Source organism: Mustela putorius, unplaced genomic scaffold, assembly GCF_011764305.1.
Source record: "Mustela putorius furo isolate JIRA1106 unplaced genomic scaffold, ASM1176430v1.1 tig00000580_pilon_pilon_pilon, whole genome shotgun sequence".
NCBI lineage: Eukaryota > Metazoa > Chordata > Mammalia > Carnivora > Mustelidae > Mustela > Mustela putorius.
The window spans coordinates 16,204,169-16,227,269 of NW_025421423.1; the positions used below are offsets into that span (position 1 = coordinate 16,204,169).

At 45.3% G+C, this 23,101-nt stretch overlaps 1 protein-coding gene across 9 annotated transcripts; it reads left to right on the forward strand.

Annotated features, from left to right (window-relative positions):
* Window positions 1-110: 110 nt before the first annotated feature.
* On the forward strand, window positions 111-22,890 carry CUNH9orf43 (chromosome unknown C9orf43 homolog). Of its 9 annotated transcripts, none has more exons than XM_013053883.2 (16): window positions 343-526; window positions 2,374-2,525; window positions 3,858-4,056; window positions 4,159-4,309; window positions 8,287-8,365; window positions 10,388-10,488; window positions 12,367-12,433; window positions 13,380-13,534; window positions 14,654-14,804; window positions 15,173-15,233; window positions 15,518-15,588; window positions 15,816-15,903; window positions 17,839-17,918; window positions 18,272-18,395; window positions 18,602-18,668; window positions 22,280-22,890. In XM_013053883.2, exons 3-15 carry the CDS (start codon window positions 3,906-3,908, stop codon window positions 18,661-18,663), a joined length of 1,341 nt encoding a protein of 446 aa, XP_012909337.1. In that variant the 5' UTR covers window positions 343-526; window positions 2,374-2,525; window positions 3,858-3,905; the 3' UTR covers window positions 18,664-18,668; window positions 22,280-22,890. The 9 variants fall into 9 exon arrangements, 8 of the variants coding, with proteins under 8 accessions (XP_012909335.1, XP_012909337.1, XP_012909336.1 ...); XM_013053882.2 differs by lacking the exon at window positions 22,280-22,890 and adding an exon at window positions 18,878-19,019; XM_013053881.2 differs by lacking the exons at window positions 343-526; window positions 18,272-18,395; window positions 22,280-22,890 and adding exons at window positions 111-240; window positions 18,878-19,360.
* Window positions 22,891-23,101: the final 211 nt, after the last annotated feature.

Here is a 23,101-nt window from a genome sequence, read left to right on the forward strand (position 1 = left end):
TCCGTCCCGCCCCACGTCGCCCCCACTATGTCCCATAATGCCCCGCGCGCCACAGCCGTCTTCTTCTCCCAGCCCCGCCTCCGCCTCGAGTCGCCCATGCATCCAAACTTTCCACGTCGCAACGGTTTTGGCCCTCCCGGGCTTCCGTCCGATCCCACGGGGACCCAGCGAGCGTCCCTTCCCAAGCTCGTTTCCTCGCTTCTTGCCTTCACCACGTCTGGAGACGTCGTAGCAGCTCAAGTATGGCTCACTGGAGCTTCCGTCCCTTCCCCACAGTGCTCTGCGCCGCTGCCTGGCAACGGCCCTTGCCTGGCTGCTAGCGTGGGAGACGAAGGCGTGGACTGAGCGGACAGGGCGGAGCTCCTTCCAACGTAGAGCAGGGGCGGGATCCCACCACGTCTCTCAGGCGACCCGAGGGGGTCTCGTTTTCCTAGTGGGTTTGGCTTTCCGGCGGTTTGGCGTGGTCCTTGCTGGCGCTGCCCGCCGAGGCCGAACTCTTTAACTTCACTCTTCTGGAACGAAGCGGGTATCTTTTTTCAGTTCTGCGGGAACTGACGTCCATGTTTAATCTTTTCACACCTCCCAACTTCGTAATAGTCGCATTAAGGATAATTGTCGCCTAGAATGGTTAACGCAGACGCCTTTGCCAGTACAGCGCTAATGCTGGTGACAGGAATGGGCATGACTAGACCTCGGGCCTCAGTTCGGGCTGGTCAGGTAGCGAAAGGGCAGCAAGCAGCCGGTTGTAAGGATAACGCGACATTGCATTCCATTAAAAAGCAAACCCTGTTAAAATTGTTTTTTAGTTCTTTGGCTTAATGCATCATACATCTCAGTCAAAAGCATTAGCATGGTTTTTCAGTGGCTTTGCAGCTGTATCATTTTCATGTATGTGGGTAGAAATTGTCCTCTATCCCACTGAGCATGAATGCTTTTTTTCTTGAAACATGCTGTCTCTTATCACCCTTAACTTTCCTGCTTTTTATTTTTATTATTTAAGATTTTTGTTTATTTATTTGACAGAGAGAGACACACGGAGAGAGAGAGAGAGAACACAAGCAGGCAGAGTGGGAGAGGGAGAAGCAGGCTTCCTGTGGAGCAGGGAACCCCACGTGGCGCTGTATCCCAGGATCGTGGGCGCATGACCCGAGGCACTCCAGCGCCAACTTCCTGCCCTTTTTTTTTTTTTTTTTTTAAGTATTTACTTATTTTGAGTAGTTCTACAGGCAAGGTAGGGCTGGAATTCATGACCAGAGAACAAGGTCACAAGCTTTACCATTTGAGCCAATCAGACATCCCAATTTTCCAGCTTTTGACAGGAGACATGAGTACAAATTCTTCCCTATTAGGAGAAAAACAAAAGCAAACACGGTGATAAACGGCAACTGAAACTGCATTAGTTAGCGACTATAGGGTTTGGGGGGAACTCTCCATCTGGAGAAAACAGGTCTGGTTTAAAGATACCAGGAGAGGGCACCTGGGTGGCAGTGTGTTAAGCCTCTGCCTTCAGCTCAGGTCATGATCTCAGGGTCCTGGGATCAAGCCCTGCATGGGCTCTTTGCTCAGCCTGCTTCCCTCTCTCTCTGCCTGCCTCTCTGCCTACTTGTGATCTCTCTCTCTGTCAAATAAATAAATAAAATTAAAAAAAAAAAGATACCAGGAGAGACTCCCCTCTATCCAATTGCTGTCTAGTTGGAATTGGGACCCCTGCATTGTCAAATATTTTTATCTTTAAGAAGAACCAGAAATCTGAACATGGACTATTTCCACTTTAAAAAAAAGAGCTGAAAATGCAGGCCAAACAAAACAAGTCACAGGGTAGGTGTGGTGCCATACCAGTAGTTTGTTATCTCTGGTCTAATTTATAAGCTGTTTAGAAAAGGGACTTACTTTGGTCATTACTGTTCTCTATGCCTGCAACAGGTCGCATCTCATATGTGGTAGTCAATAAATGTGTTGAATAAAAGGAAGAAGAAATGGATACTGTCCTTAAAAAGGGAATCTGATGTCCATCTTTTATCTTTTCTCCCCTCCCAACTTTGTAATAATTGCATTAAGGAGCAGGTGGTAGGGATTGCCTAAACTATTTCTAGGGAGACAAAGATGATACTATTGAGCCCCTATCATTTTTTAAAAGATTTTATTTATTTATTTGACAGAGATCACAAGTAGGCGGGGGGTGGGGTGGGGGGGGAAGCAGGCTCCCCACCGAGCAGAGAGCCGGACACGGGGCTCGATCCCAGGACTCTGGGACCACAACCTGAGTCGAAGGCAGAGGCTTTAACCCACTGAGCCATCCAGGCATCCCACCCCTACCATATTTTATACATAAAAGTACATTATTTCTCTTAATGCTTCTACAATTCTACTTAGGGATTTCCTGTCCCCTCTTTATTTGTGGAAACGAGCTGAGAGAGGGGATATCACTTGCCTGCGACCATACAGCCAGTAGATGAAAAGCCAGAGGCCTCTAATGTCAGCGTAAGTCTACTGATCTACTGTTGGAGCAAAGCCATTCATTTCTGGTGGGTATTTTAGCTGCCTGTGTGAGAATTGGAGTGTATTGAAAAATGAAGTATGTTTTCCAAAGGCGTGAGCTATCTAAAGCCATCTTAAATGCTGTGATTACATAAGTTCTGATTTGGAGATGGTAGTATGTTCTCCCTAATGATTAATGAAGGGGAAAAGGAAAATGGTGCTAATACTTATTTTGAACTATATGCCAGACCTTTTAATATTCATTAATCTTTGTTTGGTTTTCTTTTTAAAGATTTTATTTATTTATTTGACAGAGATCACAAGTAGGTGGAGAGGCAGACAGACAAAGAGGAGGAAGCAGGCTCCCTGCCAAGTAGAGAGCCTGATGTGGGGCTCCATCCCAGGATCCTGGGATCATGACCGGAGCCAAAAGCAGAGGCTTTAACCCCCTGAGCCACTCAGGGGCTCCCATTAACTAATCTTTGTAATGATCCTGTGAAATAGGCTTATCCTCATTTTGCAGGCAAGGAACCTATAACTCAGATTGCTTAAGACCCTGGTCACTCGGCTACTAAATGGCCAAGCAGGAGACTTTATGAAGTTAGTCTGCTCCAAAAACTTGCTATTCTACTTCATGCTGAGATGTTTTCATACTTGCTTGTTATCCAGTTCTTAAAAGATTTTAATTATAATATGGTCAACATATAGTATTGTAGTGTCAGGTGCACAACTTAGTGATTCAACAATTCTATACATTTCTTGGTGATCACCACAATAAAAACATTCTTCACCCCATCACCTATTTCACCCTTCCCCCCACCCACGTCCTCTCTGGTGACTGTCAGTTTGTTCTCTATAGTTGAGAGTCTGGCCTGTATCTTTTTTGTTTGTTTGTTTGTTTGTTTGTTTTGTTTCTTAAATGCAACAAGAGTGAAATCCTATATTTGTCTTTCCTCTGACTGACTTATTTCACTGAGCATTGTACCCCCTGGCTCCATCCATGTTGCAAATGCCAAGATTTCATTCTTTTTAAAGATTTTATTCATTTATTTGACAGAGAGAGAGATCACAAGTAGGCAGAGAGGCAGGCAGAGAGGGAGGGGGAAGCAGGCTTCTTGCCGAACAGAGCGCCTATCCCAGGACCCTGAGATCATGACCTGAGACCATGACCTGAGGCTTAACCCACTGAGCCACCCAGGTGCCCCAAGATTTCATTCTTTTTAATGGCTGAGTAGCTTGTTACCCAATTCTTAATTATCCTGTGACCATCATTTATTTATATGGGTTCACTAGAAATATTTTATGCTTTGATTTCAAATCAAGATCTGGACTGCATGACTGATGTGTAATACACTCTAATTGTATGGTTGTTACTTTAGAGGGTTAGAAAGCTACGAGATGGCTTTTGTACTAAACAATTTATAGCTATGGACTTGCCAGAGGAGAGCCAGTGGGATGAAACCACATGCCAGCTGGCTGTTTGCCAGCATCCACAATGCTGGGCCACGATCCGCCGGATTGAGAGGGGCCACCCTCGAATCCTGGGCCCCCCGTGCAAAACAGCTCTGCATGATGAAGGTGAATTAGTCAGCCCTACTTCTCCCTTACAAGATTCTTGAACTCCTTGTGTTTGGCTTCCTTTTGACAGATTGTGTATTTTCTTCTGGTCTGTTTTCTCAGACAAACTTCCAGTGCTCACCACTGTAAACATGGCAGATTCCTGCCTCTGGGCCAAGAGACATGCTCATCATCATTTATCAGGATTTACCTTCACCAGACCGCGTGCTCTACTATGTCCAGGTGCTAAGTTTGACTCCAAACTCCAAGGCAGGTAAATTAATCATGGAATCTTGTTTTATGAGCCTCCTATCTCAAAATTCTGGGTTGACTTCCTTTACCTATGTAGTAGACTTTGAGAGAGCTGGATTAAAAAACAGTGGTTCTGGGCGCCTGGGTGGCTCAGTGGGTTAAGCCGCTGCCTTCGGCTCAGGTCATGATCTCAGGGTCCTGGGATCGAGTCCCGCATCGGGCTCTCTGCTCAGCAGGAGCCTGCTTCCTCCTCTCTCTCTCTCTGCCTGCCTCTCTGCCTACTTGTGATCTCTCTCTGTAAAATAAATAAATAAAATCTTTAAAAAAAAAAAAAACAGTGGTTCAGTTAGAGCAAAAGGAAAGCATTAGTTGTGTTGTAGGAGTTGTTAGAATAAGGGTGTATTAGTTTGCTAGGGTCACTGTAATAAAGTACCCTCAACTCTATGGCTTAAACAACACAAATTTATTTTTTCAGTCTAGGGGCTGGAAGTTCAAGATTAGAGTGCTGATAGAGTTGTTTTCTTCTGAATCCTCTCTCCTTGGCTTGTAGGTGGCCATTTTCTCCCTGTGTCTTAACATGGTCTATCTTCTGTGTATCTTTGTCCTAATTTCCTCTTTTACCTTTTTTTTTTTTAAGATTTTATTCACTTATTTGAGAGAGGGAGAGAGAGAAGCATGAGTTGGGGGAAGGGCAGAGGGAGAGGCAGACTCCTTTCTGAGCAGGGAGCCCAGTTGATGTGGGGCTCCATTCCAGGACCCAGGGATCATGACCTGATCCAAAGGTGGATGGATACTTAACCAATTGAGCCACCCAGATACCCTTCCTCTTTTTTTTTTTTTAAAGATTTTATTCATTTATGTCAGAGAGAGAGAGCGCGAGTGAGCGCGCACGCACTAGCAGGGGGAATGGCAGACAGAGGGAGAAGCAGGCTCCCCATTGAGCCGGGAGCCCAATGTGGGACTCCATCCCAGGACCCTGGGATCATGATATGAGCGGAAGGCAGATGCTTAACTGACTGAGCCACCTAACCATCCCATCCCCTTCTTTTTTTTTAAAGTTTTAAATTTTAAACCCTCCTACACTGTTGATGGGAAGGCAAGCTAGTGCAGCCACTCTGAAAAACAGCATGGAGGTTCCTCAAAAAGTTGAAAATAGAGCTACAGCAATCATACTACTGGGTATTTACCCTAAAGGTACAAATGTAGTGATCTGAAGGGGCATGTGCACCCGAATGTTTATAGCAGCAATGTCCACAATAGCCGAACTATGGAAAGAACCTAGATGTCCATCAACAGATGAATGGATAAAGAAGATGTGGTATATATACACAATGGAATACTATGCAGCCATCAAAAGAAACGAAATCTTGCCATTTGTGACGACGTGGATGGAACTAGAGAGTATTATGCTTAGTGAAATAAGTCAGTCAGAGAAAGACAATTATCAAATGATCTCCCTGATGTGAGGAAGTTGAGAGGAAACATGGGGAGTTTGGGGGCAGAAAAGGACTAAATGAAACAAGATGGGATTGGGAGGGAGACAAACCATAAGAGACTCTTAATCTCACAAAACAACCTGAGGGTTGCCGGGGGAGGGGGTGTGGAGAGGGTGGTTGGGTTATGGACGTTGGGGAGGGTATGTGCTATGGTGAGTGCTGTGAAGTGTATAAACTTGGTGATTCACAGACCTGTACCCCTGGGGCTAATAATATATTATATGTTAATAAAAAATAAAAAAATAAAATTTAAAATTTTAATTCCGAAATAGTTAACACAGAGTGCAATATCAGTTTCTGGTATATGATAGAGTGATTCAACCATTCTCTACATTACTCAGTGCTCATGATGACAAGTGTATTCTTAATCCCTTAATTTCCTCTTTTTAACAAGAACACCAGTCATATTGGATTAGGGCCTGTCTCTATGACTTCATTTTACCCTCTTTACCTCCTTAAAGACCCTATCTCCAAATACAATGGGACTCAAATTCTGAGGTATTTTTTTTTTAAGATTTTATTTATTTATTTGACAGACAGAAATAACAAGTAGGCAGAGAGGCAGGCAGAGAGAGAGGGGGAAGCAGGCTCTCTGCTGAGCAGAGAGCCTGATGCAGGGCTCGATCCCAGAACCCTGAGATCATGACCTGAGCCGAAGGCAGAGGCTTTAACCCACTGCACCACCCAGGTGCCCCAAATTCTGAGGTATTGAGGGGGTAGGATTCAATGTAAGAATGTGGGGGGCACAGTTCAGCCCACCACAGGGAGTATTTCATCAGCCTCTGCAAGTCGTCTGAGCATGTTGTCCACACACACTATTTTCTTATCTTTTATTTTTAGGTATAAAACTATTCATAAGATCTTGAAGGCAGAAGCAGTGGTTTCCTTTTGAATCTCCTACAAAGCCTAGGCATCCAGTTAGAGCCGCATTGATATGAGAAGCTAAGGGACAGGGATCTGCAGAAAACTTAGACTTGAAACAGTTGGAACCCACGTGGTTTGGAAGCAAGGCACACCTAGAGGCTCTTGTACCAGATCCTTTTCTCCCATTTGATGTAAACAGCCTTTGGTGGTTTCCGCTAGGCTAAAGACAGTATGGGAAAGGATAGGACTACTTTCTGGTTCTCTGAACTTGAACCACGGGAAGAAGGTGGCTTCTCCCAGTCAGGGCCTATGAAGGCCAAGACCATCACTTCACTCATGTCATCTCTCATTGAATTCACAAATGTGTCTTGGTGGGGAACAATTTGCTGGGCTCTGTGGTAAACAGATTATAGTCTTTACCCCCAAAGGGCTTTCAGCCTTGCTGGGGAGGCCGAGAACTGTCCCATGTGATGAGCATGGAGGGTGGGGGGCCCAGGTGTGTGGAAGCACATGGGATGGAGTCCTCACCCGGGCCACTGTCCTGAGTGCCGATGGCACATGAACCTGTGTACTGAAGTGGGAGCAGTCTGGTGAAGGGGCACTTGCAGGTGGGAGGTGGCTGTGAGGAGAGTTCTAGACTATCGAAGGAGCATATGCCGAGGCCTGGAGGAAAGAGGAAGTTCTTTAGGTGCCAGGAGAAGAGTTCCTTGTGCATGGAACATAAAGCAGGAACGGGAGAGTGGTCAGAGCTGAGTCTGGGGAGCTGGAGTAAAAAGCATATAAATCAGGCTAAGGAGTTGGATCTTTATCTTATATTTCTTTGCTATATTTATTTATTCCTACACTTAATACGGTTTTAAAAAAATAAATATAATAGCAAGTGATATGAAATGTAAGGAGACAGGTTTTTTTCCATAATGTAAAATTGACTATTTTCATTGTTTTTAAGGATACTGTTCTGGGGCATTAAACACATTACAGTGTTGTGCAACCATTCCCACCATCCATTTCCAGAACTTCTTCATCATTTCAAACAGGAACTCCATATCCATTGAACAGTGACTCCCCATTCCCTCCTCCCTCAGCTCCTCTTAATGTCTCTTCTACTTTCTGTCTGTATGAATTTGCCCATTCTAGGTAACTCCTGTAAGTGGAATCATACAATAGTTGTCCTTTTGTGTCTAGCTAGCTTATTTCACTCAGCATTATGGTTTCAAGTTTCATCTGTATTGGAGCGTATATCAGAATTAAATTCCTCATTAAGGCTGAAAAATATTCCATTGTATGTAAATAACTACATTTGGTTTATTTAACATGCTCTGCACGTCTACAGCGAAGGTACTCAGTCAGCTTGTCTTGGTGGTGACATATCTGTCTGTAGTTGGAGAGAGAGAGGCACAGGCCCTGCATTCAGGTTGGTGCAACAAATAGTTGTTAAGTGTTCGCAGTGTGCTGCAATGTCTGTTTGGGAGCTATTCCAGAACAAACAGGCAGAACTTAAGCAAGTGGGGAGATCCTACATTCATTTGGAAAGTATTAAGCCCCAGGTTTTCTGTGGATAAGCAGAAGGCTTTTCCTTGTAGCACTAACTGCCATCCCCATAGCTCTTTTGTGTCTCAGTGTCATGTTCATTTTTTAGGCCTCGGAAGGACTTACCTGACAAAGATTTAATCGACCATCCCGATAGATCTCCTAAAGTAAATCACAGATTAAAAAAGGTACTTCTTCAGCATTTCCTCTTTACTGATGGGAATAAAACATTTGCCTCTGTTTAACATTCAGGATGACTATAATCTGAATAAGGATAATGGTAACTCTCTAACATTGGGCCCTTAAGTGTATGCTAGTCTCTGTCCTAATGTCTTTACGTGCTATACTGTTTCCAGAAATCCCCGATAGCAGTGGGATTGATATGTTCCTGTTTAGCATAGGTTAAGACTTTTCTGTCTATATTCTGCATACAGCATGTTCAGCTGCTAAGTAAACCCTGTCATCATATGGGGAAATTAGAATGCTGGAATGTGACACCGAAAGTGGGCCTTCAGGTCATCTACTCTGATGACTGTCAGCCTTTTTAGTTATGACCTACGGTAAGAAATACATTTTACAACAAAATAGCATAGAACAATCTTTATCCTAATTATGAGTAATGCACTCTGATATTTTCTACATTTTCTGTCCTATTCTATTTTGCCTTTTTTTTTTTTTTTTTTTTTTTTAGGACAGAGAGTATGTGCATGTGAGCAGGGGAGGGACAGAGGAAAGGGAGAAGGAATCCTAAGAAGGCTCCACACTCAGCATGGAGCCCAGTGCGGGGCTTGATCTCATGACCCTGAGATTATCACCTGAGCCAAAATCAAGAGTCAGACACTTAACCGCCTGAGCCACCCAGGTGCCCTGGTACCCCTCTGTTCTACATTTAAGCAATATAGGCTACAATTCACAAAATTTGATTCTATGATCTATGAATTAGTTGGAGTTGCAACTGAAGAACATTACTGTGGTCTGTCTCACAGGTCTTGCAGTGGAGAAAATTGGGGCCCGGATAAGGAAGTGATTTGCTAAAGCACATAGCTAGTTAGAGGCTGAGCTAAGTTAGAGTTTAGAAAGAAAAACCCTTCTACTTACCTACAATAAAGGGAGATGTACGCTTCTTTGCAGTCTTATGGATGCCTTTTATTTGTTTTAAGAGATACTTCACCTTTCACTGTCACGTGGTGGAGAGTGTAAGGGACAGAGAGAGGGTAGGTGTGTCCGAATGGACGAATGAACAAATCACTCTCCTCACTCTCCTTTGGCCTCTTTAGACTAAATTCGTTTTAAGATCATTATTGGAACGTACATGGCTCAAAACTCAAAAAGCATAAAAGGGTAATTTACCATTCAAAGAAGTCTCCCCTATTCCTCCAAGCCAATTAGTTCCTTTTCATGGGGCAACCCTATTTTTTAAAAAATGTATTTATTTATTGGGGGAGGGGAGTGAACATATAAGCATGGAGGAAGGCAGAGGGAGAGGGAGAGAGAAAGAATCTCAAACAGACTTCCCGCTGAGGTCAGGAACTCGGAGCCTGAAGCAGGGCTCAATCCCAAAACCCTGAGATCATGACTTGAGCCAAAATCAAGATTCGAGCACTTAACTGACTGAGCCACTCAAGTGCTCCACAACCCTATTTTTATTAGTTATTTTTTCCCCTTCCCTATATCCTGCCATGGGTAGGGACTAGATAATCTATAAGGTTTCCTTGAGCACCACTGTTCTGAAATCTTAAATGACTGAGCATGAGAAGTGTTGTGACTTTAACTTTCCTGTAGACACCTATAATTGTAGACAGTCTGTAAAAGCAGAAAACTTGCTTCTGTCCCTGCCAATTCCCTCCCTGTTCCCAAATTGTATTGTGTTATCTGCATGGGATCTAAGTGTTTGAAGTGGAGGAGGCAGAATGAGTAGTGTTCCCTTAGGTAAAGCCCAAGCTCCCCTTCAGGGGATGGGGTGGGGAGTCCCTCAGTGCTGCCCTAATGTCACAGGGAGGCAGGGGACACTAGTCTCTTAAAATGCTCCCTCTTGCAGAGTACCTCTCCGTGTCTGGTTTCTTGGGGAGTTGTTATGAAGACAATCTGGGGATGAGAAATGTCCTTTTGTCTTTTTCATTAGCGTGATAATTCAGTTCTTAGGCCTGTTCTGAATACCATCAGGAACTGGTACCTTCAAGCCATACATAGGCTTTCCATCTTTCTCTTAGCTTTCAGTGCTGAATTTGAATGAGACACAACTTCCCAACCCTCAAGATGTTAGAAATATGGTTGTAATCTGGATCCCAGAACAACCAGAGAGGCACATGAGGTGAGTATTGTGTCCAGAACTTGGGGGCCTTCCACCCTTGCCTTCTGCAAGTCCCTCCTGCCCCGTGTGGGGGTCCCATTTGTGATCTCCTTTTTAGCCACCTCATTGCAAGTAATAGGAGGCCAACTAGAGAAGAAGGTCATGGTCTCTTATATTTGCCTCTTGCTCCACTGGGGTTTGAGTTAATGCAATTTGTGCTTCCTGCAGCAGGGCTTCTCCATATCAAATCCTCCATGGCAGGAAATAGCATGCGAGGTTGCGCCTGTGTACTTGTGAGCTCTAAGAAACAGTTGCTTCCTACCAGTCTCTCTGTCTGTCTTTCAGATTTTATTTTTTTGAGAGAGAGATTGAGATAGTGAGAGAGGGCACAAGTAGTGAGGAGGGAGAGAGGCAGAGGGAGAAGCAGACTCTTTCCTGAGCAGGGAGCCCCATGTGGCATTCGATCCCAGGACCCTGAGATCATGACCTGAGCTGAAGGCAGACACTTAACATACTGAGCTACCCAGGAGCCCCTTTCAGTTTCTCTTATTAGCTATCCCCAGCTCTTGAAAACATTTTCAGTGAAGCACTTGAATCTTTGGTCTCAGCCCCAAGGACTAGAACAGTGGCACAAGATGAATGGCGTGTAAAACTTGTGCACAAAGCAGGAGGAGCATTTGGTGAGGGCCCAGAGGCTTGCTCCTACTGAGAACCACTGGAAGAAAGCGTTTCGTTTTTCTTCTGTGAATGCTGAGGCTTTTGGATTCTTGTTAAGTGACTATGTAGATATGATGTGATTTAAGAATTTCTTCTTATTTTGGGGCGCCTGGGTGGCTCAGTGGGTTAGGCCGCTGCCTTCGGCTCGGGTCATGATCTCAGGGTCCTGGGATCGAGTCCCGCGTCGGGCTCTCTGCTCAGCAGGGAGCCTGCTTCCCGCTCTCTCTCTCTCTCTCTCTGCCAGTCTCTCTACCTACCTGTGATCTCTCTCTGTCAAATAAATAAATAAAATCTTAAAAAAAAAAAAAAAGAATTTCTTCTTATTTTATTTAGTTATAAGATTTTATTTATTCATTCATGAGAGACGGAGAGAGAGAGAGAGAGAGGCAGAAGCAGAGGGAGAAGCAGGCTCCCCAAGGGGCAGGGAGCCTGATGCAGGACTTGATCCCAGGACCTTGGGATCATGACTCAAGCCGAAGGCAGATACTTAGCTATCTAAGCCACCCAGGCGCCCCCTTATTTTATACACTTCTGCGTATATGCATGTGTGTGTATATGTATTATATAAACAAAAAAGCTCCCAAAGGTTTACTTCCTTTCATGTAAATAAAAAAAAAGCCCAGACGTGGGTGGGTCACAGCTAGCACCTCAGCTCCACAAGGTCATCAGAAACCAGAACTCTTTCTGGCTCTCTGGTCATCATCCTTAGCCCGTGGCTTTCATTTTCTATGGTGTCTCATGGGAGCTTTGAAGGTCTAAGGGGACAGCTAGAGCTCCAGTCCTCTTACCCAGGAAGATGATAGAGCAAAAAATACTTAACACCTCCTCTGGGCTAAGCTGTGAGAATCTAGTGAAGAACCAGACTTGCTCCCTGACCTAGAGTGTGTGGGGGGATCCAGGCCTTACAAACATCACCACCTGGAAGTATATAATTACTAATATGGATTAATGCTATGAAAACAAGTTACTGGACTGTAGGGGAGAATGGCAGGGAACCTCATGTAGATGTGAGGTCAGGCCTTGTTTCTCGAAGCTTCTGGGCAGGTGGTTCCTCCAGGCTTCCAAACAGCTGTTTTTGTGCACTTGATAGAGGAGAGACCTCTCCATGGTCATCATTCACAAATATCCTCGGTGCTTCTGTGTGAGATGTCTGGAATAAGTTGTGGTTGCTCTTGTTTCAAGTCCAGCTGAGAAGAAGCCTGTTCTTCGCAGCCAGGACTGGATGAGGAGGAGAATGATCTCTACAACGGTAAGTTCCATGTTTTGGTCAAACCTTTATGGGATTACTCTGTAGAATTTTGTTTTGTTTTTCCTTTCAGGTACCTTCCCCCATTCTTTTTAAATGAATAACATTTGCAAGAGAAACCCTTTTTAAGGAATTACCAAAGCATTTTCTATCCAGGGTTTCTCTTCCCTACTTTCTCCCTGTAGAAAAGTTAGGAGGAAGCCCTTGGATATGCAGGAGGAATTTTTGACAAATTCCCCATGTGATAGAAAGAGAGCTTCAGTGGACTAGGGTTTATTTATTTATTTATTTATTTATTTAAAGATTTATTTATTTATTTATTTGACAGAGAGAGAGAGAGATCACAAGTAGGCAGAGAGTCAGGCAGAGAGAGAAGGGGAAGCAGGCTCCCTGCCGAGCAGAGAGCCCGATGCGGGGCTCGATCCCAGGATACCGAGACCATGACCTGAGTCGAAGGCAACGGCCCAATCCACTGAGCCACCCAAGCGCCCCTGGACTAGGGTTTATAGTGGACTTGGGTTTCTCATTCTCCTGCCACCATTTATGGGTAAATGTAACCTTGGGTAAGTCACAGTGCTGGGAGGTAGCTACATTCATGAGAGGAGTGTCTTGGTCCACTTGTTCATTGCTGAATCCCCAGTGCTAACCCTATGCCTGGCACATAGTTGGCCAACAAATATTTGTTCACTTTGCTTAGTGAATGAATTAATAACCTTTTTGGGAAAAAAAACCCCAAAGAATGAATGCCTGTTTGATCTGAATTCAACCATGGGGTGAGGAGCCAGAGAAGGAAAATATGGCGGCCTTCTCAGAGCAAAGGAGGCATTGCTGCTGGAGTGGGTCTGGAAACAGGGAGTTTGGCCTGCCACCGTTATGTTTGGGAAGCTGGGGTGTTGATGGGAAGGAGTGGCACTGAAGAGAGTGCTTCATTTCCATTGTTCCTTTCTAGAAACATAGTTGGCTCTCCAGAAAGCAGAAAACAGAGACACAGTTGGGGCCTCCAGGGATGATTGTGCCTCCGCCCTCGCCCATACAATTTCTTGAGCAACAGTCTGTACCTCTCTGGAACCAATTTGACATGCTACCTCAGGATCTACTGAAGGAGTACGTATTGGGAGAGCAAGGGTACCTGCTCTTCTCTGAAGCAGAGAAGCCACTAAGTAGCATGCTCTTTCCGACGAAGGAGGGGAGAAAAACTTCCCCCCTCCCCCACTTGTTCAGTGAGGTCTTAGACTTACTAATGTACAGTGGCGACAGTAATCACTGCCATTTACCAAGTGCTTATCACATGCTAGGCCCTGCACTATAGAAACACAATACATCTGTTCTCTTACTGGGTCTCCGGTAGCTGCTATTCCTCTCTTCTCCTTCTTCTTTTTTAAAGATTTTATTTATTTATTTGAAAGAGAAGGAGTTCACAAGCAGGCAGAGAAGCAGGCAGAGAGAGAGGGGGAAGCAGACTCCCTTCTGAGCAGAGAGCCTGATGTGGGGCTCGATCCCAGATCCTGGGATCACGACCTGAGCCGAAGACAGAGGCTTAACCCACTGAGCCACCCAGATGCCTCTCCTTCTTTTTAAGTGAGCTCTATGCTCAATGTGGGGTTCGAACTCATGACTCTGATATCTAGAGTTGCATACTACGCTGACTGAGCCAGCTAGGTGCCCCCATGCTCTTTTTTTTAAGGTGAGTTTTAGATAAGTGGGAGGCAGGAGGGAAATGTGGCTTGGGGGTGCCTGGGTGGTGCAGTCAGTTAAGCATCTACCTTGGACTCAGGTCTTGATCCCAGAGTCCTGGAATTGAGCCCCGCATCGGGCTCCCTGCTCAGTGGGGAGCCTGCTTCTCCCTCTCCCTTCTGCCCCTCCCCCTGCTTGTGCTCTCTTTCTCCCTCTCTGTCAAATAAATAAATAAAATCTTTAAAAAAAAAAAAAAGAGGAAATGTGACTTGGTGTGAGATAGCCTTTGGACTTCACATTGAAGCTTCCTGGTTTTGTGCATTTTGGTAATCTAGCATCTTTAATGCTTTAATGCACCGTTTGCAAAATAGGGATAAGAACACCTGTCCTTGGCAAATTGAAAGGTGTTACCCAATGAGCACCTGTTGGCATAGGCCTTTTCAGGCCTGGAGTGGAAATTTATTCAAATTTAGAGCCCTTTTCATCCCTTTTTCGTCAGCCACGCTCTCCAGGAGGAACTGTTGTTGACTGGCTGTCTGTCTCTTTCAGCCTCTTGCCTAATGAGGGGAAGACCATGCCTTCTCTGGAGATGAGGACACAGTTGGCCATGATGAAGAAGAAAGCTCCTCTGGAAAAGAGTCGCCCCGACAGTGCCATTTCTGCTAAGATGTTCTTAACCGTACACCGCCTCACGCTGCAGGTAAGAGCTAGGGAGCCTCAGAGAAAGGTCTAGATGTTACTCCAAACTCAATTCTCTTCGAGTCTGGAGGGCTTAACCCTTTCTTCTTTCTCTCTACCCTTCCATGCTGGACCCCACGGAAGGGCTGGGCTATTTGTAGGTGAAAGCAAACATGCAGGGAGAGGTTTGAGGAATGTTCTCATTCTCCTGCTCTTTGTTCCCCGCTCCGTTTCCTCTCTCCAGAGCCCCTGCTATAAGGCTGCGTGCACCTGGTTCTCAGACAGTGCTGGTTGGCTACGTGGGTACCTGCATTTGAGGGATTTGTTTTGGGAAAAGGAAATACCTTTAGTAGAGCTCTTCTTCTTCTTTTTCTTTTTTTCCCCTTCCAGAGACCAGCATTGAGATATCCTAAACATTCAAAGAAATTATATCACAACCTGAACACAGAAGGTAGGTCTTCTGGTGCTGCCAGGTCCTCAGCTACTGTCCTGTCAGCCCGTAGTTCTCATACTTGGTGTGGGTCTCAGTTTGTTGTCTGTGGTCAGAGTCATACAGGCTCCCATGCAGGACTCGGGAAACCGTGGGTTCAGGAGACAGCCTCCCTTCCCCAACACAGATGGCTTGATTCTGTCAGAGAGGGTGTCACCACTGTGGAGCAGGGCCCAGCAAGCAGCCCCTGGGGAGGGTGGGCGCTGTCAGGGAGAAGAGGACCGAGCTGGTGCTCTGGTCACCAGGTCACAAGAAGCAGCAGCAGTGGCAGCAGAAGCAGCAGCAGAGGAAGGTGAAAACCCCGCCGAAGAGACAGGTAGAGAGGCCATGAGGGAGGCTGGAGGTCTGGCTGGGAAGGGTCCAGGGGGCGCAGCCTGAATGGGAAGGAGTGGATGAGGCGCGAGTCTCCTGGTTCTCCGCCTAGTTCTAGATCCAGAGTTCCTGTCTGCTTGCAGACACTAGCTTCCTTCTTTTAGACTCTTTTTGAAATGTTTTCTTCACTTCCAAATATCCTAATTTGGTTCCTTCTCTTGTGGGTTTCAGGAGGCTAAAAAGAAATCCAAGAGTGATCTGGGGAGTCAGGACATTTTTCATAAACATTCTGGTACCGTGGTGTATGACCCATGCTATGGTAAGGAGAATACAGGCTCGGGAGGAATGGGATCTCAGGATGTAGCTGAGGGCAGGAAAAGCCGCACACGTCCGTCATTTTGAGACCTGCCTTCATCAGGCATTCAGAATTCTTCTCGGAATGTTCTGGCTTGCCTGGGCTACAATGCATCATCCTCCATCAAACATTTACTAAGGAAGCAAGCTGGGCCAGATGTCTGCTTCATGTGGGCATTCGAGAGATGACCGTGAGCGGGAGTCAGAGTCATTTTTCCTCAGGTCTTACTTTAGGAAAGGCAGAGTGGTTTGAGAATGAAGAGCAAGCAATGAGGCAGAAAAGAGTCCAGCCCCCCAACCCCCACCCCAGCCACAAGTTAGTCCCTGGGGGCTCGGGTTAAGATCAGCACAGTATCTAGATCCCTTCTGGAGGCAGGAGGCTACTTCTTGACAGGCAATCCTTTTCCTCGGGTGTTCATGCTGAAGACCAGAATAGGTAGCTCCCCTTTTTGGAATCTTTATCATGTGTCTGAGCTGAAGGATATACTTATTCTTTTTCTTTTTAATTTTTAAATTTTTTAAATTAACATATAATGTATTATTAGCACCAGCAGTACAGGTCTGTGAATCATCAGGCTAACACACTTCACAGCACTCACCATAGCACATACCCTCCACAGTGTCCATAACCCAGCCACCCTCTCCTATCTCCTTCCCCCCAGAAACCCACAGTTTATTTTGTGAGATTAAGAGTCTCTTATGGTTTGTCTTCCTCCTGATCCCATCTTGTTTCATTTATTCCTTTCCTACCCCCCAACTGCCCATGTTACCTCTCAACTTCCTCATATCGGAGAGATCATATGATAATTGTCTTTCTCTGATTGACTTTTTTTGCTCAGCATAATACCCTCTAGTTCCATCCATGTCAGATATATTTATTCTGGTCCCTCTGATGTTGCTCAGGTTTTGTTGTGTGTGTGTGTGTGTGTGTGTATGTGTGTGTGTGTGTGTGTGTGTTTGTGTTTAAGATTTTATTTATTTGTCAGAGAGAGAGCTCAGGCAAGCAGAGGGAGCAGCAGGCAGAGGGAGAAGCAGGCTTCTCAGTGAGCAAGAAACCCAATGTGGGACTCAATCCCAGGATCCTGGAATTATGACCTGAGCTAAAGACAGACATTAACTGACTGAGCCCCCCATGTGTCCATGATGTTGCTCAGTTTGAGTGCAGAAAAAAAAAAGAAAGGCGGGGAGAAAGAATCCCCAAAACCTTAGGAGCTTCTTTGGCTCTACTCAGAGTGGACCTTGCTTACTGCTACCTCATCAGATTTTATTGATTTATTTGAGAGCAAGAGAGAGAGCACAGGAGATCCCAGGATCCCGGATCATGACCTTCATCAAAGACAGACTCTTAACTGCCTGAGCCACCCAGGCACCCCGGGAAGATGTTCATTTAGAGAAAGGAAATTGAGAAAGGAGAGGATGAATGCATTTAGGGACTAGTTGGCGAAACAGCCGATGCAGAAGAATCAGAGAACCAGAGCTTTTGGAAGGAAGGGGTTTCATTTTCAGAGGTCAGTATGGGGACATTTGGGTTGGTTGCAGAAGGTAAGAGAAGTCTTCATTAACTGAAAATGTAGGGTCAGAGTTTCTTTTGGTTCCCTGATGTACAGATATCTGCCCCTTCAGTTTCTTGGAGAAATGCTAAGTCTTTTTTTGTGTTTTGTTTTTCCTAAGTGTTTTAACATACACTTGACCTTAATCTATAATTCTGTGATACATGTGTTCACAGTCCCAGGTGAACAGAGTCACAAAGAGAACTCAGAGGCCCAACTGCCTTTCACCTCCTCTAACCTCTCTTGTCCTGGATGTGGAGTCACTTGCAGGCTAGGGCTCAACTAGAAGCCCAATGGTGGGATATGAAGTACCAGTAAGAAGAGAACTGAATTGACTTTGTGCTCACTAGGTCACAGAACTCTACCAAGCCAAGAAAGTGACAAAAAGCAGCCACAGCAGACAAAGTCAGAAGAACCCACCTTGAGAAAGGTAAGAGCACTGGAGCCATTCCGAATGGTTTCAGTTCTCCGTTACTGTATAGCACACCATCTCAAAGCTGACACCGCTGTAGCGGGTCGTTCTTCGGATTCTGAAGGGTGAGTGGCCAGATTTTCTACTGTTGCTTGATGTCACTCATGCAGCTGCCTTCAGGTGGCTGCTGGGGGTGGGGGGCTGTTAGCCACATTGTCTGAGTTCTCTTTCATGAGGTCTCTTCATTGTGCCTCACTTGGGGTTCTTGACAGTGTGGTAATCTCATGGAAGCATTTCCTTGAGAGAGAGGGCTGGAACTGAAACAATGTCATTTCTGTCACATTATATTGGTTAAAAAATCCCAAGTCCAGCCCAGACTCAAGAGGAGAGGAAACCGACTCCATCTCTTGGTAGAAGGAGCAGCATGTGCATTCAGGACTGAGAAGAATAGTTGGTGGCCACATCTGGAGGCCATCTACCTTCAGTTGACAGATGGTAATGGGGGGAAATGGGTTCTGGCTTTGTCTGGTCAGCCTGGAGGACAGAGAATCTATGATACAGCCTTTTCTCTTTCATCTCAGGAGGTGGCATTTTGTCCTGTCGTAGATGTTAATTTTTCTAAGAGAAGCATCTCTTAGAAAATCTTTTCTTTCTTTAAGTCTTGTTTCAAGTTTCCTTACACTTACTCCATTGGATTTTAGGATTCCACAAAGAGGCCCCAGATGGAATACTTGGAGAATCATCTAGATTCCTTCCCCAGTAAGGATGGTAAGTTACTAGGGTGGAGGAACCTCAGTAAGTCACTTAGGCCAGGGAGAGCTGAATCTGTGTTGACAAGGATGGTTCACCACCCTGGACGCCATAATTCTATTCCCTCAGAAGGGTCCTAAAGACATGTAGCCCTTCCTTCTCTGTCCTCCATTTGTCGCTGTTGGGAGAGGGCTGCAGGTGCAGTTAATGGCTGGGTCTTCTTTTAGATCCCGAGTTATCCAAGACAGAACCCTCTAACAAGGACATCAGCGCTCAGGAGTGGGTTGTGCTGGGATCCCAAGACAGGAGCTCAGAGGACCTCTTGGATGATACATCTAGAAGGTGGAACCCTGAGCTCAAGCTCCTGAGGATTCTTCAGGCCACTGATAATGAGGATGAGGAGGACCAACTCTCCGAGTCACAGAGTGAAGAGTCTTTCTAGACCTCAGAGGACAACCTTATTCCAGAGAAAGATGCTTGAAATCCTGGGGACAGAGACCTTGGACATACAGACGGAAAGGAGAAGGGACTTCTGCTCCTGGGAGCCTTCATGAGGGCCTCATTGTAGGGACTCTGCTTTCTTCCTTCACTTCTCCTTACCTCTAAAATTAGTGAGGGAGAAAAAGCCTCCCCGCTTTTAAACTGAGGTTGTTTCTTTTTCATTAGGGGCAGAAAAATTTTAGTGATTAAACACCACTGCTTAAGGAAAAGGCTCGTTCTGTTCCTGGGAGGATGGGAGAGATGTATCTGTGGATGTGTTTTCTGGGTCACTTTTATCTCCCCTCTGGAGCCCTGAAAGGTTTCTAGTCACAGGAAGATGAGTTTTGGGACACCTGGCTAGCTCCTTCCATTGGGCATGCAGCTCTTGATCTCGACGTTGTGAGTTCAAGCCTCATGCTCTGCATAGAGATTACTGAAAAATTAAAAAAAAAAAAAAAAAAAAAAAAGGAAAGATGAGTTTGCCCTGTGGGAACCCGTACTGTGTTCCTAGCTTTTCCTCTCATTCTCTGGAAATGGCTTCTCTCGAGGTTGGCACCCAATGATCATTATCAAATGGTATTTCTATTAGCCCGAAAGAGTCTGAAGCTCCAGCTTCTACATTACTGAGTCTGTGGGAATGTTTCAGTGATGCTCATAAGGACTCAACATTTCAGAGTCTCAGTGGACCTTGGATTTGGTTTTTGTTTTTGATTTTTTTTTTAAAGATTTATTTATTTATTTGGCATAGAGAGAGATCACAAGTAGGCAGAGAGGCAGGCAGAGAGAGAGGGAAGCAGGCTCCCTGCTGAGCAGAGAGCCCAATGAGGGCTCGATCCCAGGACCCTGAGACCACAACTCGAGCCGAAGGCAGAGGCTCAACCCACTGAGCCCCCCAGGTGCCCCGGGATTTGGTTTTTGGAAAGATTTTTTTTTCCTGTTTCTGTCCTTGAAGTTTTTAATATAGAAAATTTTTTCAAAATTACCTAAAAGTCAAGAGAATAATATAATGGAGCTCTCATGTATCCAGTAGGTTAGATGCGGGCAATAAAGGCCCTTGACCCGGGCCTGTGGCCCATGAGCTTTGGTCAAGGCAGCTGGAGCCCATTATTCTCACCAGATCTGGATATAGGGTCAAGTCTCCTTCCCATAAGTGGGAGCTGGGTGGAAGAAGAGAGCCCTGACCACTGGTGGTACTCACTAGCTCTTAGCCTCAGCCACCAGTAGTGGCGGGCAGGATGAGGTATGATGACATCTGTCCCTCCTGGGGAGACCACTCCTCTGCCTTGGAGCAGGGGAGGGAGCCCTATGTTCTTGGGCAGCAGTGATCTGGAGTAGTTTCTGTCTCGTTGAAATTGGGGTGGGGTCGGAGAGAGCATGGCTCTAGGGTTACATAGCATAGACTCACTTCCTACCGAGCTTTTGTAGATTTTCTTAAACAATTTGCTCTGTGCTCTTAGGGCCATTTTCAGAGGCATAAACATATATTTTAAAATAATTTTCACTAGTTTCACTGAATAGCAGTCTGTGAACTTCTTACACTCTTATGAGTGTAAGTGGAACTTATGACGCAAGTGGAACTCAGGACTGGGCCTGACATCTTTTTTTTTTTGGTTAAGATTTATCTATTCATTTTAGAGGGAGAGCACACAAGCAGGGAGAGGGGCAGAAGGAGAGGGAGAGAATCCCAAGCTGACTCCTGGCTGAGCTTAGAGCATGGGGCTCCATCTCACCACCCTGAGATCATGACCTGAGCCCAAATCAAGGTCGTCTGGTCAACCAACTGAGCCACCCAGGTGCCCCCCCAACACGATAGTTTTTTATAAGACAAACTTATCCCTCATCAATTATTTGGTTCTGCTAAGTACAGTTTGTACAAAAGAGGCAGATTAAATGTTAACTTTTTTAATGTTGTCTCAAAACACACCAAATTAGAAAGCTGAAACTGCTGTCTACTCATTCCTCTCTCCCAAGCCAGATCAAAATTCTATGACATCATTTGTGTTACTAGACTGAACTATACTTAGCTGAATCTTGAGAGTGAGAGGAATCCGAGAGGTGTCACGTGGGTTGTTTTTCTGCAAAGAATTATTTCTCGAATGTGCATTACATTGTAGAATGACTTGTGTGGGTTAACCTAAAAATTACACTTTTTTTCAACTCCTTGGTCTTCTTTTGGACCTGTCCACTCAGGCAACCCCGATTTCCAGTGGTCAGTAGTGAGGCTGAGGAGGGGTCTGGGCTGAGCTTTCATTTGCTTGTTTTTTCTGAAGACTCAGAAGAGAAATTCTAACTATTACCAATCCAACTACACACTTAGTTAAGCAACTCTCAAAAATTGGCACGTTCTTTTCAGTTTTGTTGGTGAGTACAAAGTTACCTTTTGAATCATTTTTTAAAAACTAGTGCTCTCTTTTTCTTTTTAAAGATTTTATTTATATATTTGACACAAGTAGGCAGAGAGACAGGCAGAGAGAGGGGGAAGCAGGCTCCCTGCTGAGCAGACAGAAGGCCCCAGGACTCTGAGATCATGACCCAGCCAAAGGCAGAAGCTTTAACCAACCCACTGAGCCACCGAGGCGCTCCTTAAATCATTTTGAATGAGAAGATGTTTGCTATTTGAACACTGGCCTTTGCTTCTGTTTTCAAAGGGAGGAAAACCATTTGTGGGCTGAAACCTGTTTCACCTTTCTTACACCAATCCCTCCAATCACTAACAGAATTTAGGGCAGTATAATCCGCATGCCACAATACAGTCTTTAAGGCAGTGTATACCCACTATTTCAGTTGGTTCTCTGGCCAACTCTATAGATAATGTGGATTGTTTCCATTTTATAGATTAGAAAACTGAGGCTCAGAATCCAGGGTTGAGAATAACTCACTTGGGAATTGGTGAATTAGAAAAAAAAAAAAAAGCATCCTTAAAGACACTTTACTACCACCTGTTGAAAATTCTCTCAATGAATATACAAATCTACAATGATTACATTATCAGCGGCACCCGTAGAGTTGGTCCACAACCTTCACCACAGGACCTGATTAAGTCATTTGCCAGCAATCAAAGGCCAGCAAGGAAAGGGGGCTGGGCTTAGAACCTGGGTCCTTGCTCCTCTCATCCACTGAACTCTGATACCTCTTTGATTCCCTCTCAGTGGAGCCTGGGACATTGTTCATCAGAAAGGAAAGATGAGACCATGTAGAGAAGAATGGACTGAGGGGAAGAAGCACTCATGAACACTTTGAATTAGCCTCCCAATGTTCTGAGCGAAGAGGAACAGGTAACTGTTGCTAACTGCCATTTCCGCACCACCTGTGTCATGGGCATCAGGAGAAGGAAGGCCTAGCAGCCAGGAGGATCTAGCTAGAATTGCTTGGAGATCCACTTTACACATTAAAGCCGACAAGAGGTCTTAAGACTTAGCTAGTTTGAAGATTGTCCTAGGATACTTATAAAAAGCTCTGGCTTCTTTTCTTTTCTCTCGTTCTTTGTCATTCTTACTAAAGGCAGGCCACTTTGTTTGGATCACCATGTTTTCTGAGCACACTTCCCAATGACACCTGGCTTGGTTTGACCTGTGCGGGAACAGAGTCAAGGAAAGAGTCCTCAGACAGTCTGTGTCCATAGTCTCCTCGCTGGAGGGTCAGCGATTCCTTTGTTTGGTATCAGTGCTGACATCTGGGGTAACAGACTCTGTTCTTCCTTGTTTCTGGGTTACAGTAAGCTCCCTTTGATGGGATGGAGTCCAGATTTCAGCCAGGGTAGCAGTGACTCTTAAGAAAAATCCATTATTCAGGGGCACCTGGGTGGCTCAGTGGGTTAAAGCCTCTGTCTTCGGCTCAGGTCATGATCTCAGGGTCCTGGGATAGAGCCCCACATCGGGCTCTCTGCTCGGCAGGGGGCCTGCTTTCCTTACTCTCTCTGCCTGCCTCTCTGCCTGCCTCTCTGTCTACTTGTGATCTCTGTCTCTGTCAAA